This window comes from Typopeltis vanoorti, chromosome 10, assembly GCF_054136105.1.
Source record: "Typopeltis vanoorti isolate ZY-2024b chromosome 10, IOZ_Tvanoo_1.0, whole genome shotgun sequence".
Lineage (NCBI taxonomy): Eukaryota > Metazoa > Arthropoda > Arachnida > Uropygi > Thelyphonidae > Typopeltis > Typopeltis vanoorti.
In genome coordinates, this window is record NC_143558.1 from 41,980,958 (window position 1) to 41,997,490 (window position 16,533).

The window sequence follows — 16,533 nt, forward strand, 5'->3', positions numbered from 1 at the left end:
CTATACACAATCACATCACCTTCCAAATATCTAGACTCACCAATTTTCTACAATCCAGTTCTATCAATGTAGTATGTGGCTTAGAATATTTTTTCATCCCAGTGCATAACACCTTACACTTTATAAACTGACCACCATTATTCTAACCTATGCTGTTGGTTTATAATAAATCATCCTGCAAGATCTCTATATCACCTTTATTAAACTCTTGTCCATCCAGTTGTGTATCATCAGCAAACAACTGGATGCATTCTGCATTACTTATATCATTCTTCTTTTTGCTTAAGCTTCAGTTTGTTGTGTCTACAATATATCAAAGCAGGCAGACTGTCCATTTGCTTGGTCTACCAACCAATCTTTTCATATTTGTTTTCAAGTTTCTTACTAGTTTAGCTATTCTTTTTGGGTCCATTCTATTAATATGGTTATTCCATTATGATCACTTTTTATGCTTATGAATTGTAACTGAAATTTTTCATAAATCTTTTCATTTTTTTTTTTATCAAATTTTGTTTTATTAACTATTTTTCTTAGCATAAATTAAATATGCCAAGAAATTATATTCTTGGTTTAATCCTTTATCTAAGTATAAGCAAACGAAGTTTGCACATGAAGTAACTTCACAACTGGGCAACTTGTATGTAGAGGCTAATGACTTTACATCACTTGCCTTAGTATTCCATAATGCAAAGCACATATCCTTATGGACAAGGATAATGCTATGCATTATGGGAAGGGTCACTACCAAGACTGGTTTCAATCTTTATTGAGTTGAAAAAGGGGTGTTCATCATAGGCCTAGTGTAGTTAGTTTAGGGAGATGCAAGAGTGCCTGATAATATTAGGAGAAAAATGACAGATAGATAGTATGAAAGATGGAGAAAAGGCCTCAGGTCTTTTATATCATTATAGCTGAAGGCTATCAGTTTTCCTTTTTCACCGCCTCATTATTTTTGACCACAAAACTTATGTAATAAAAATAACTAACACTGGGTTTACTGATCATAAAGATTTGATACGACTAGTTACCTACTAGTTTTGCCACGAAACTAGCAGGCCTCACAGTTAAGTTCTACCCCTAGAGCATCAGGTCCTGGGGATTTTCTTGTGTGGCATTCTTTATAGGTTGTGGTAACTTCAGATGCTGTAATGGATCTGTTAAGCCCACCTCGCATATGAACAGGAAAGCCATTAATGTTCCAAGAGTTATAATGTCCAACAGTACTATTGTCTTCGAACATATTTTTGTAGTGTTTATGAAAGGAGCCAAGGATGTCTTGACTGGTGGACATGTCTTCACCATCAATGCAGATTTTAGTGATAGTCCTTTCTTTTCAGAATTTAGGGAATTGTCTATTGAAGAATTATTATTATTATTATTATTTGACACCTCCAGGGAGTCCAAAGACTCATCAAGGGAGTGTGTGCCAACAGCACTGAATGATTGGCCCCCTTCCAACTACTAACCGTGCTCAAACTTACTTAATTGAGCCATTAGTAGCAGAGGCTCTACCAGAAGGGCAGTCTGCTAAGTGCAGTTGTATTCTTATTTTAAAATTTCTTTCTACTTGTTTCTGCCTTTCCACTTCTATCTCTATGTTAATGTTTCTAAATGTTGCTACATTCTATACCATTGCATTGGTTTCTTATGAACCAGCTTCTCTCTTGATTATTATTATTATTATTACGTGACACCTCCAGGGAGTCCAAAGACTCGTCAAGGGAGGGCACCTATTCTACAACTCTCTGTCTCCACTACTACAACTACACCAATGCCATCTACCACCCATCACCACCACTTCCACAGAAAATCATAAACATCCATGCCAAAGCAGGATTCAAACCTCCAGCCTTTTGGCTGGAGAGCACATATGCTAACCACTCAGCCAACCAGGCTGGCAACAGGTCTTGCAACTTTTTTTTTTTTTTTTGAGGAAAGCCTGTTCCTTTCACCATTCCATCAAAACATTCTGTTTTACTACTTGTTTGAATTTTAACCACATATCCCAATTCCAGGTAACATTATTCTAATATGAACATAGGGTCTGGAATTTGGTTGAACAGATCAACAGAAAATTTGGTGGAAGTCTCCATGGTCCAGAACTGATTTCTGCTTGTTCCATGCAGTGAAACTTAAGTAGAACTGGATTATGATCTGATATGTTGATGTCAAGATGTTTTATCTGAATTATCCTATTTATAAGGGAAGAAGAGATATAAATTCAATCAAGATGGGCACAATACCTTGATTCATGTACATGTAAGCCTGGAGATTAGGATAGCGAATACTATACATGCCTGGGATTTGCATTGTTGAGACATGTTTCTAACTGTGTATATCCCCACTTTCCACTCCTGGGGTGTCCTCCTATTTTGTCTAATGTGGGGTTTTCAATACAATTCCAGTCTCCAGCTGCTATGATGTAGTGGACACCATATAAATATGGCTCCAATTCCTGATGAATTTTTGTCTAATTGTTCCACTGGATGGAGCATAATTTATAAACTTTATTACATTACACATCCACAGTATTTCCAGTCAATTGTCAAGATTCTCCCCTCTGCATCCCTTTGGATATTACAGAATGACCCAAGGAGGGGGACAAGAATAAGAACTCCTACTCTGCCCTGTTAAATCTTCCAAAGCTCCAATAAGAAAGAAGTAGATATCTATCTGTTAAGTACGTTTCCTGGAGAAACAAAAACCTGATATTATGGTGTAGCATAAATTTCCATATAGTTTCTTGTTTAATTTGCCTGTGGAATCCTCTTACATTTAATGAGGAAATGCAGAAAGGAGATGCTATGATTAAAGAAGTGTCACTGGTAAGCCTTTAACTTCTAGATTTTGGATGAACCTGATGAGGTCTTCAATCTATGAAGGAGCAATTGTGTAGCCTGCTTCTGGTAAACTGTGGGAACCAGACCCAAAAGTGATACTAAGGTTGAAGTAATGCAGAGGTCATATTTCTACATACAAGTAGCCAAAAGGTGTCACACCTTATTACTAAAACACTCTGGATTAGAGATAGATGTTGGGAAGAACCTGTGGGAAGTGCCTAACTGCCAATGACAAGATTTCCACTGAAACAACTTTCAAACATATCAACATAAAAAGTTTGCTGACAGGAATATAAGACTTATCCAAATGTTGAGAGGTTTGTCATAATGGAGATCATATAATGAAGATCTTGAAAGTTTTTCCCACTTGGTTATACTATAAATTAAAGATGCCAAGAAATTATATTCTTGGTTTAATCCTTTATCCAAGTGTAAGCAAACAAAGTTTGCACACGAAGTATCTTCACAACTTGCAACTCGTATATAGAGGTTAATGACTTCACATCAATTGCCTTAGTATCCCATAATGCAGTGTTTCTCAAAGTGTGGTATGCGTATCCCCGGGGGTACACGAAAGGTCATTAGGGGGTACGTGGCAATTTTCGGCTATGCATAATTAAAGGAGTCATATTTTTCAACAAACAGTGCAATTACAGACACCAAGATAAAATGGCATTAACTAATGAATCACATCCCCTCTCCAACAGAAAATTATTTATAGACAAGCAAAACCATATGTTGGCGGTGGAACACGTGGTTTTGCTTGACACCACCCCCATCGTTCACGTGTTAAAACTAAGAAATATATAGTGAATGTATTTCAGATATTATGGAATTCGGTTGAAGGGAATTAGCATTTCAACTCAACTGTTGAAATGCTAATTTGTCTTTGGTTCGTGCGATCTTTTGTTAATATCGCACCAATCATATGCAGTTCTTCGCTGCTCTACGTATCTCAAGTCTTGTAAATTACTGGTAATTTTTGCTTGAAATAATGGGAAAGAAGATGATGCTATTTGGGTAGATGACTTTGACGATGCATACAAAGAAACTGTTCTCAATGCCAAAAGTAGTGATAGCGAGTAGGAGCTTCCTGGTAAGTCGCACCATTTTCAGTTTTTTTCTGAAAACTTTAATTTCCAAAAATTCCCGCACGTATCTCGCAACACAATTTTGTAGCTTTAATTTTGGGAAAAAAGTTAGAATTATATTCGAGTAAATACAGTATTTTTTTTAGCTTTCAAATTCTTACGTATGGATCATTGGTTAAAGATTAGATTTAAAAACCCCCAATATAGCAAATACAAGTAGCTGTAAGCAACAAGAAAATGTTGATATTACATCTGGATCAAATGAAATTGATAAGTGTGTCATCTGACATCTCTAGAGAACCACAAATTTAAAAATAAATCATATTTTTTGTTTACATGAACATGTAAATTCAAATAAAATAGATATTTAATTTTAATTAATATATTAAATTAATTTATTAATTTTAATTGATTTTTTTAATTAATTTATTTTTAATTAATCAGGGGTACTTTGTAATAATGAAAATTTAAGAAGGGGGTATGCAGATATCTGAAGTTTGAGAAACACTGCCATAATGCAAAGCACATATCCTTACAGACTTACTGCAAACAAAGTTTGCGCATTCCCCCTCTTAGGCATGTGCATACACACTCCAGTTCTATCCAAAATTCCCAACAACTATCTAAGACCTGGCACTCCAAAAATATGCCAAGACAGTCCAAGAAAAAATTCATATCACAAGTGGCAGAGAACAAATCCCGGTATCACATGCAAAAATGCCAAATCTGACTATGAAATGACAATGCAGAAAACTTACTTCCTGCTCAAATGGCAACTGAGACTTATTGTCCCTCGCCTGTTTACACTCCCCTCTATCTCTCTCACATCCAGAGAATGCCATAATAACATCACCCACAGACAAGGCTGACCCAATTCCTGCACTGCTGACCAAGACAAAGAACACTCTGCTTTACCATGAACTGTTTGCAGCATATTTCTTTTAGTCTTTTGTCTAAAAGAAAGAAATCAGATCATCTGGTTTATGATATGCCTCCTAATGTACAAAAAAACCTGTGCTCCACAGTTAAGACACATCTTATACTGCCTTTTTAATCTTTCCTGGCACCTTACATCATGAAAACAAGCCTATAATTTAGTCCATTATAAAAAAAAATAAAAAAAAAAAAGGCAACAAAAGTCAGTCAACACGATGTTATCTGATTACTTGAGATATCTCAAAAATCATGGAGAAGACCAATTATATAGCCAATTTCTGAACTACCTGGAGGCCCACCAGCAATAATCAGTGATCAGCAATATGGATTATGCTACCCTCTATCAACAGATAATCTCCAACCATAACTTTTGAACTCAAGTCAAAATGTTTGGAGAAATTCATGTGGCTGTTCTTAACATTTCCAGTGCTTTTGATCAAGTCGGGTCCAGAGGCCACTATCTTATGGCCTGTCCTCTACACTTGTAATTAGATTCCATCTTCTTTTCTGGTCATTCACTATGCATCATGAATGATGATTTCCTATTTTCATATTTCCACATCACTACTGGAATATTTATATGACTCTGCATTTTCATTTACTCTATTCTTTCTCTATATAAATAACCATCTCTCACTAACCTCATCATCTGACAAACCATACAGTGCACAACCATTAGAAGCTTTAACCATGCTACCGGCCAGGAGGAAATATATACGTCCACATTTCCATGGATGCGAAGTGCATATTAAAATTGTAATACCATTGATATTATATTGAAATTCATGATGGATACGAAGCTTTTGAGGGTGCGAATTTGATCTTTAATGGCCAGTAAGGTGGTTAAGATCTTTCATCATGGGACGAACAAGCCTTCTAGTTTTCTTACCAAGGCCACTAAGCACAACTATTGCTCATCCAACTTTCCAACACTCACATTCAGATGATAACATAGTAATTTCATCCAAATAGGCCAACTTATTGGCATCACTCTTCTCTTCCAATTCTGCACTGATGATCATGGAAAAGTTCTCTCCACTTTACCAGGAAATGCTCACTCCATTCCTCTCACCAGAAAAAAATCAAAAGAATCATTAATAACCTGAACACAAACATGGCATCTGGTCCTAATGACATCCCACCTACTGTGTTAAAAACTTGTGCTCCAGAATTAACACCTATCCTATATTACCTCTTCAATCTATCCTATTCAACTGGCATGTACTCTACAGCAGCATGGAAACAGGCCCACATTCCATTCATTCCAAAGAAAGATGATAAAAGTTGGCTAACAAATTACCATCCAACAGCTCTCACTTCTATTCTCTCAAAAATTATGAAGGTCATCAACAGTTAACTTCTAAAAACACATGGGAGATACACCAACTAATTAACGACCAGCAATATCTACTATAGATTCAGTCCACAGCCAAGCCTTCACCTCTCATTTCTGGACTCAAGCCATGGAAAATTCGGCAAAAAAAACGCATGTGGTCCCTCTCAACATTTCAAAAGGATGACTGGGTTTAAACCTAACAAATTGTTTGTCTATGGTCTGCTTCCACCCTCTCCAAATGAATCGCCAGCTTTTTCATTCAATTACTACAAGTCATGGTGGATGATTTCCTCTCTTCAGATTTCTCCCACAAATGCATGGTTCTATACTTTCCCCAACTCTCTTCCTTCTGTATATAAATGACCTGCTCATCCACTTCAAATCCTATCCACAGCTTTTCAGATAATAGTACATTCCATTCCTCCTTTCTATTGCACAAACCTTGTGAAATTTTTAGATCCCTAAAAATTTCATCCACTATGACCAATGTCTTGAACCCCAATCTCCTAGTTATATTTCAATGGATTAAGGAGCATTGGCCCACCAAGACTCAATCCTTTCTGATCTCTTGCAGGAAAGAACTCATGTTCCTTCCCCTAATTTTCAATAATACTCAGATATCTAAACACAATCTGATTTCTCTTCTTGAACTGCTCTACACCTCCAACCTTTCCTGGAATAACACATCTCAGCCATACTGTCTGCAGTCACCAAAAACTGCACTTTTCCACTCCTACAAACCTCTACAGCTGCTAACTGAATACAAATCCCAAATCAGTCCATTTACAGTCATGCTCAAAACTCACTAACTTCATTGCCCCTTTGTTTTCATTCCATCTATCTCTGGTTTTTAGAACAGCCTTTCTCACTCTGCCTTTCCCAAAGAATAAAATAAAATGTTCAAAAAATCAACAGATTCCTCCTTTCTTCTTGTCCCCACACATGGATTCAATATGATACAGATCTCATGATGCTTTGTGTGTGGGTCAGATATTTAAAAAAAAAAAAAAACTTTTAAACATTAATCTTGCTATCCTTCAGTGCAGCAAGGAAAACTAGTAAGCTTCAATGCTAACAAAAGATAGTCCTGGTTCATTTCTTTCAAAGTAAGATCTTACTTCCCTTCACTTTTTCTTACTCTTGATAATTTCCAGATTCCCAAATAGGATCAATTTTTTTTCTTGGCTGCTCAGAATTCTATTCTCTGCTGGCATAAACCCATCTCAGCCATGGTTTCTTCACCTTCAAAAAGCAGCATACTTTTCCTCTTGGCTCTATTTTTTCCCTGTACAACTACTAACACTGCAAAAACCCCAAAATCCACTGCTTGCATGTGTCAGTGGCAAATCTAAAACCTCCCTTATCTAGCTAAATGCTATCCAGAGCAAGGCAATCTGATTAAGTGATGAGCCTTTTCTCAGAGTCACTCCACTCACTCACTCTCTCTCTCTCTCTTAGATATTCTGTTTCTGACTACCATGGACAACATTCTGCTGAACTGGCCACCATCATTTTGTCACAAGCTACAGGTTAACACCCATTTACTTACAGAACAACTTCCCTTTCATTTCACATGCTGCAGCTGCTGTTCATTTGAACAGTCTCTCTCTCACTCTGTTTACCCCCAAACACTACAACCTTCAGCAGTTCAAAAACTTGTGTACAGTTTCCTCTTCCTATATTTGAGGTGTTCTATGCAGCCTTTTCACATACTGTGTCAATTATGTATCTCCATCATTTACAACTTATACATTCTCAAATGCCATGTATTTTAATTAATTATATTTTTAAAAAATCATTCATTTTAAAGCACAATATTAAAAAATCAACTGCTATTATTATTGATCGAGCCATTGTTCTACAGTTGGCGTTTCATCCTTATCCAGTGCTCAATGGTTAGCACACTATCATGTTATATTAATTTGTCACTAGAGGCTACTATAAACACTTGACGCTTCGTCAACTTGATTAAAAAAAAAATGGTTTAGTATTGCATGTGTGTTGTTACATTGCATCTTAACTCACCTTTAGTTGAGGGAGAGACCAGATAAAGATTCCTCACATCATGGACGGGAATCGAACCCAGGTCTGACCAAAGAGCTTCGTCTATACCGGCTGTTGTCCCTTTTGTAGTCCTGAAAATGGTTTGTCCCATATATTGTCATTTTATAACAAATTCAACAAGTAGAAGTTTTTGTTTAATTAATTTATTCACTTTTTTTTAATTTTATTTAATATCTCAAATACGAAGAAAAGAATAATTAAGGAAGAGAAATTATATGTGGCTGCATATCTGTGAAGTGATAGGCAGCCTTCTAATGCCAAAAGGCTCCCCATCCCTGGGTTAGTTTAAGTTACTTCTGAGAAAGAGAGAGCACCATGTAACTGTATCTTCAATTATCTCAGCACCAGTGATTTCCCAAAGTGATGGGAAAATTGAGGAATTAATATATTAACATGAGATTACAATGTCTTTTTCAATAAAATGAGCTGCAGAGATATCTTATTGGACATTTCTAAATCCCAAAGATTATTACATTCCTCTGGGTCAGAATAGAGTTATTGCAATTTATAGTCTCTTTTCCTAATCCTGTGGCCTCCTCTCTTTTTTTGCTTTTTTGCCCATGGCTGTGCCTGCTTTTTGTAAGTAGAAAGTGTGTTGCCACATAAAATAGTCAAAACGAAGTACATGTGCAAAGAGTGATGTGACATCAGGAGGAAATTTGTCCTGTAAAAGAACTGTGTCATTGATTGGGACATTGTGAAGAGGGAAGAGACATCAAAACTGACTAATAAATCACTTTGTCTTTAATTTTGTTTACAAAGTGTTGTCTGTTTTTAATATAGGAGGGGGAATGATCTACTAACTCCTTGAGTGTTGAAGCTAGTTTCTTGGCTAGATGATAATTGGAGCTATCTATACCTTCAACTATCAGCTAGAACAGTACGTTCTGTTTGTGAATCTTGAGTAAACTGTGAATTCTCGGGGAACGAGTGTAGTGTGGAAGTAGTTTTTTAACTGTATATTTCAGCTAAGAAACTCAAGTGACTGATTTAAGTAATTTTTCCATTTTCTTTTTATGTGATTAGTTGGGTTATAGTTAACAAGTTGATAGGGGCTGTTGTCTGAGACTAATTGATTCATTTTTTCCAAATATGTTGTTCGGTTTAGTGATGATGCTTTAAAACCAGCACTTAAAGATGAATTAAAAGTTATCAGCAATACCTTCTTAAAAAACTGCTAAAAAATACTGTCAACAAAATTCTTCACAAGACCTCACTTAAAAACAAAAATAAACTAGATTACAAGAAATAATGTATCCATGGCTGTATCCTCTATTTGTATGTAGAATTTTCCTTGGAAAGCAAAAAAAAACAGAGTTCACAGTGAACTTAAAAAAGGACTGAGACATTGGGAAGAATTTCAGCTTGAATGAGTTAGAATGCAGAGTATGTATTTTGGGATGGAGATGCATATCTTTAAGTGAGACATCAGTGAAGATAGAGCATATTACAAGGGACTATTATGTCAGTGTGATGGAGTGTGAAAGTGTGCTAAGTGTTTCATGTGTGAAAGGATATTGCCAGTATATTGGCAGAGTACTTTGGTCATGCCAGTGAAAAACCAATGAAAAGTCACCAGCAAAACAGAAACAAATCCCTCCCAAAATCATGGAAAAAACAATATTAGAAACATGGGCACCACAAATCAACACTTCTAGCCTGCACCCTCAAGAGCTACTCTAATGTGCACCTGCCTTCACCATTTAAAAAGAAAGAACCTAACCTGTGCTCTCTCAAAAAAAGCTACCACCCCGCCCGTGAACTCAAAAAAACACCCACCCACTTGATCCCACCTCAAAATCACACTATCATACACACCTATCAAACCTCAAAACACACACATTACCGTACAACACTACATCATAAAAAATAAACTACATTTCCTAATATAGCATACACACACACACAAATAGAAAAATGAAAATCTACAAAAATGAATATACCACAACAACAAAGAAGAACAGAATAAAAATAATATTAGAATATATTCATTTCAAGAAACTCAACTGAGAAAAAGCAGGTAACAAAAATAGCCTGAAGAAACTTTAGTAAAAAAAAATTGCACGATTGTATCCTCTACTTATTTCTGTTTTCATTCTTCCACATGACAGCAAACTGGTTTCTAGCCTTCTGTTTGGTGGCATGTTGCTCACCCAATTAACTCTCGTGGCTTACTAATGTCTCTGCCATCAGAAAGCATGCTAGCATTGTATACTTTACTGGCACTGTTTAAGACTTAAGGCTCAAATTTGGTTGCTGTGCTTCAGCCTCACTTACCTATTGTTAGGGCTTTGTTGGTTAGTTGATTTGGATTTACAGCTGAAGCAATTAAGGCTATGAGGTTAGTATTTTATATATGCAAATTGCATGTGTTTTGCCAGTTTGCCTCTGTTGTGGGATAAAAAAAATCCAAGTTATTGTTAAGGACTAAATGCTCATATCATACTACATGAGTTCCATGATGATGGCAATTTGACTTGGTCAAAATATCGGAAATATTAATTATTATAATTAATAATTAGTTCTACACTAACAATTCAATGTTAGTAAGTGAAAAGTTATGTAGTTTGGAATGATTGGATACCCAATGGCATATTATATTGGTAGGGCTGTGTTACAAGAAACTGATGAGGTTAGGGATCTTGAAGTTATGGCAGATAGGAATTTGAAGTTCAAAGGTCACATACCAAAAATTGTAAACACAACCTAGAGGATAACTGCAATGTTGAAATGAACTTTAACATGCAAGGATAAGAAAATCATTTTGCCTCTTTACAAGGCCATACCAGACTACTCTGTGCAGATATGGTCTCCTGAGTTCACATGGAATAAAAAAAGCACTGAGACAGTTCAAAGCAGAGCTACAAAGATTATACCGGGATTATGAAGACAAATTTAGAGTATGTGGACCAAAGAGCCTGGTAAACAGGAGAAAGAGGGGAGACATCACAGGGGCACTAAGGAAGTTTGTGCACAGTTAGAAAGGAGGTAAGAGCTAGATTTTTTATCCATGTTAAGACGTAAGTGCTGGGAGTCACTTGTATTGCAAGCTTAATGGAGTCAAACAGCACTAAGAAAGGTTAAAAAATACTATTTATTTTAAACAGAATTTAAATAGCATTTTTAATCCTTTCTCAGTGCAGTTTCACTGTGTTAAGCCTCCAACATTGCCTAGATTTTTCTCTCACAGAGCAATGAATAAGCCAAACAGTTTACCTGCTGAAATGATGAATGGATCTCATGTAAATGAGTTTAAGAGAAAGTATGACATCTGGCATGGTTGGCGTATGGCCTCCCTGGACGAGTTCTTGACTCCTTGGAGGTGTCAGATGATGATGATGATAATAACAACAACAAACTGAAGGCCAGTTTAGCTGGGCTGATATAGAATGAGATTTTTCTTCATGCAGAATGATAAACCAGTTGAAAAACAGCTGCAATTAACACACAAAAATACATAAAATTGAATGAAGAGCGTCCACAGCAAGTACTAGACATCCACATATGTGCCAAGCAATAATAACATTAATCATATTTGTTTCAAATAAGGATATATCATGAGTAGGCAATAAATTATAGTACCAGAATAAATTCACATAGAATACTATTCTATTAGTATAATTTTCGCCTAAGTATCAAAGTATCAAATTATTGAAGATGCCTTGATACTTAGGCGAAAATTATACTAATAAACTAATATTTTACATGAGTTTATTCCGGTATTATAATTTATTTTAAACAGTAATAATACCATACTGACACTGAATAATGTTACAAGGCCTTGATAAGCCCATACCAGACTACTCTACTACTCTGTGCAATCTTGCCAGCAAAGGTTGGTCGATTGGTAGAGCCTCTGCTACTAATGGCTCAGTTAAGAAGTTTGAGCGCGGTTAGTAGTTGGAAGGGACCCAATCGTTCGATGCTGTTGGCACACTCTCCCTGGATGAGTCTTTGGACTCCCTGGAGGTGTCAAATAATAATAATATGTGGTCTCTTGATTTCAGAGGGAATAAAAAAAAACAGGGAAAACAATTCATCTACATCAACGCCATCTAAAAATGTCTGTAAAATGCGTGTATTCTGAAGGGCCGAATTTCCGTAAGAAAAAAACCCTGCTACCTCCGTATGAGATCGGCAAACTCACCTACGACTGAAAAAGTCCATGGAAAGATTCCTCCCGTCACAACGGGAATTAAACTTACGCCTTTTCTAATTGAAGGGCGAAACATCCCGTCATTTCCAATTGCGCTACGGAGGCGCAACGGTTGATTCTTACGGAAATGCATATAGTCAGTTTTCTCAGAGTTTGCTGAAATCATTTTGAAATTGAATATTTATGAGATGAATGTTAGATTAAAAACAAGGTCTATATTTCATCCAAAAGTGTTTTTTCAAAAACTTCAAACATTGTTAGCGTTTGATACACAGAAACATGTCACGGAAATCCAGCGGGTTTTCGGGAGAGTAAATTTCAGATTATTGAAGAAAATGGTTTCGATAAGATGTTATATAACATTCAAATTTAGTACAAAATAAATAAAACAGAAAGCACAAAATTACTTTCCGATTTTTTTACAAGGCGATATGGAAAAAAAATGAAACTAGTCAATTATGGAAACTAATTGCATACTTTCTAGTCCCAATTTTTTTCTAAAGGCCATCAATAATAATTCATTTCGGAACGGAAATTTATTTCGTGGCTTTTTATTTATCTATTTTTTTTTTATTAAACTGTTACAACTTATATCTCATTTCTGCGAGCAGTAAATAAGGGCCAATCTTGCTCACAATATATTTCGTTTAACAACGTAATTAGTAAAGTGCATTTGAAAAGAAACTGATTTTAATTGAGAATAAAATTCAAAAACTGCAAACAAAAAAGCGCCATCTGCAGCGAAGAATCAAAACATGTAATTAATAATAATAAAATTGACCTCAGGATGCAAACAAAGAAAAAAAAATCCCAAAAATTTCTGAAACGATTACCGAGCTATAAATACGAGCTAATTCGAATTTTAGAAATATATACACAGATGTAACACCGGCATTGTTGTGTCAATATAATCAGTAGACTGTAAAGCTAGAATAGCAAGCAATATCAGATTGTTAGATATATAATGCTTTCTACTGAGGGTAAACTTATTTTATTTTTTATTTTGAAAGATAAATAAAAACTGCTAATATAGTAACTTATTTATCTTTTTGTAATTTAAGGCATACCTGTTTAAACGGGAAACAGAAACCTCATTAATACGAAAACTGTTACCATCTGCCATTGTCTTCCTTCCCATGGCATAACTACATTTATTGTTCATAGGTGGTGCTCATTGCATATCGTAAAATAAAGAATATGTACGTGAGACTGAAAATAAATTGAAAAGTGGCACGGAATTATTCGATAACCACAGTTATTGATTATTATTAATAGCAGTTTTTTTTTAATGTCGTTCCCAACCACAAAAGGTCATTGGTAAACCTACACTACGTTTGCACCGTGGGTAAGCTACGGATTTTTTTTTTTTATTTCTATCACTTTAATTGTAGAATTGTGTATTGAGAGAATCAAGTAGTAGAGACTGTGAAAGATTTGTGGCGAAGTGGAGTAGCGTACTCATCCGCGATGAGTCCTTGGACTCCTTGGAGATGTCAGATATATATATATATATAATATTCATCAAAGATTGATTTGCTTCGTAAGAAAAGGCTGGTTATATTCCACTAATTCGAGCCCTACCCAAGGGCCTATGAGTTGTGGAAATACTTTCTGAAAATGAAAGCTGTACCGGACAAAGTGGCCTTTTGCAGCTGCCCAATTTTTAATCCATCTAACTCGAGTGCTTCTAGATATTTTTTTTCAATGTTTTAGGGATGACGCCTAAAGCACCTATAATTATGGGAACAACTTTCGTTTTCTTTTGCCAGATTCATTCAACTTCGATTTGCAAATCGAGATATTTTGTATTTTTTTCATTTTCTTTGTTGTCAATCCGACTATCATCTGGTACTGATATTTCGATAAAACGTAACACCCTTGTTTTCACTTTTTTCAACCACTGTAATATCGGGTGTATTACATTCCAAGCTTTTGTCAGTCTGGATTTTGAAATCCCAGAATATTTTAAATTTTTCATTCTCAACCACTTTTTGGTGAACTTTATGCTTCCAATAGTCTTTAGATACTTCAAACCCATACTTTTTACATAAATGCCAGTGGATTATCTTAGCTACGTTATCATGCCTTTTACGGTACTCAATTTGTGCAATTTTGCTGCATCCATTTATAATGTGGTTTACCGTTTCTTCCTTTTCTTTGCACAATCTACATTTACTGTCTTCTTCAATTTTTTTGTATTTTTGCCTTCATAACGTTGGTTTTAATGGCCTGTTCTTGTGCTGCAAAAATTACCGATTCTGTTTCTTTCTTTATTGCTCCATTTCTCAACCATTGCCAGGTCAAGTTGCCGTCAGCGCTGTCCTCTATGCTGTGAAGGTATTTTCCATGCAATGCATTATTTTTCCATCTTTCGGTTCTCACTTTTACTTGGTTGGTTTTGTATTCCAATTTTGTCTCCATCGGTTTAAATAAACACTCTTTCCTTACCTCAATTAGAAATTTTTCCATTGTTTGCTGTAGATAATCAATTAAATTACGTTTTTCTTCTTCAATAACTTGCTTCACTTGTAATAAACCTCTACCTCCTTTTTTGCGTGAGAGATATAGCCTATCAATGTCACTGCGAGGATTGAGGGCATGGTGCATTGTCATTAATTTTCGAGTTTTTCGATAAAACTCTTCCATTTCTAGCTGGGTCCATTCAACAATGCCTGCTGACTATCTCAGAACAGGTATGGCCCAGGTATTAATTGCTTTAATCAAATTTCCAGCATTAAGCATTGACTTAAGGAGTTTTCTTAATCGTCTTACGTATTCTGCTCTAGTTCTTTCTTTGATCTTATTGTGCAGAATTTGTGATGCTTCTAAAATTCCCAAATATTTGTAGCTGTCTTCGAATTTTATTGCCTTGATTATTTCACCATTGAGAAGCTCGATTTCGTTCATATCTTCAAACTTTCCTCTTGTTATTCCAGCAATTGCACATTTGTCTAAGCCAAAATCTATTGATATATCTTGACCGAATACGAGCACAGTATTTAGCAACGATCCGAGTTCATTCTCTGATTTTGCATACAACTTCAGATCGACCATGTATAAAAGGTAGGATATCTTTGCACAGTTTGATAACCATGAGCAGTTTTATTTAAAATTCTAGTTAAGGGATCAATGACAGTATAAACAATAGAGGAGATAATGAGTCTCCTTGAAAGATGCCCCTTTTTATGTTTACCTTTCCAATTTCTTCTCTATTTATAACCAACGTTGTTTTCCAGTTTTTCATGCTGGATTGCAAAGATTTTTGCACGTTTTCGCTAATACCAAATAGTTCCGTGCATTTTAAAATCCAACTATGAGCCATCGAATCAAACGCTTTTTTATAATCTATTCAAGCCATATGAAGGTTGGTTTTTCTACGTTTGCTATTTTTAAGAATCATTTTATCAATCAGCAATTGGTCTTTTGTGCCTCTTGAAATTTTGATGTAACCTATTTGTTCAATTGGGAGAAGAGAATTTGCTTTAAGATAGCTGTATATTTTATCAACTAGAATGCCTGTGAGTATCTTAAAAGTTGCTGACAGGCAGGTTATAACCTTCTAAAACATAATAAAATTGGTTAGCAAGTCTTTCATGTAAGCCTGTTAGATATTTCAACCAGTAGCCATGTAATTCATCCTTCCCGGGTGTTGACCAATTATTTTATTTTTTTAGCTTACTTTTGAACCATTTCAGTTGTTATATTCAGTTGATCCATTTTTCGTTCTTGAGATTTGTTCAATCCATTTTGCCGTGTTATTGTGCCTATTAGGGTTGTCCCATAGGTTTTCCAAAACTTTAGTGTATTTTCTTTGTCTCTGGTATTTATATTTATATTTTCTTTAAGGTTATCATTCCTGAAGCTATCAATTTTCTTGTAAAACTGGTGCTGATTTGCGCGAAACATCGAATTTTGCTTGTACTATTCAATGCGTGCAGTGTATCTTATTATTTTAGCTGCAACTGCAACTATTTTTTGCTTCACTTCCTCTAATACTTCATCAATGGGTCGTGTTCCAGTATTATATCTCTCTATGAAGTTATTTCGGATTTTTGTGTTTTTCAGCTTCTTTTTCTTAAGATTTTTCAAATTGCTCACGTCTGCTCTGAG

The 16,533-nt window shown here is 35.5% G+C and overlaps 1 protein-coding gene across 3 annotated transcripts in view; it reads right to left on the minus strand.

Annotated features, from left to right (window-relative positions):
• Positions 1-13,558, minus strand: part of d4 (double PHD fingers d4) — a 339,869-nt gene extending 326,311 nt beyond the window's left edge. For all 3 annotated transcript variants that reach the window (XM_090398857.1, XM_090398855.1, XM_090398856.1), the window contains exon 1: positions 13,491-13,558. In XM_090398857.1, coding sequence (XP_090254983.1) covers positions 13,491-13,546 — 56 coding nt within the window. In that variant the 5' untranslated portion in view covers positions 13,547-13,558. The remainder of the gene's footprint in view (positions 1-13,490) is intronic.
• Positions 13,559-16,533: the final 2,975 nt, after the last annotated feature.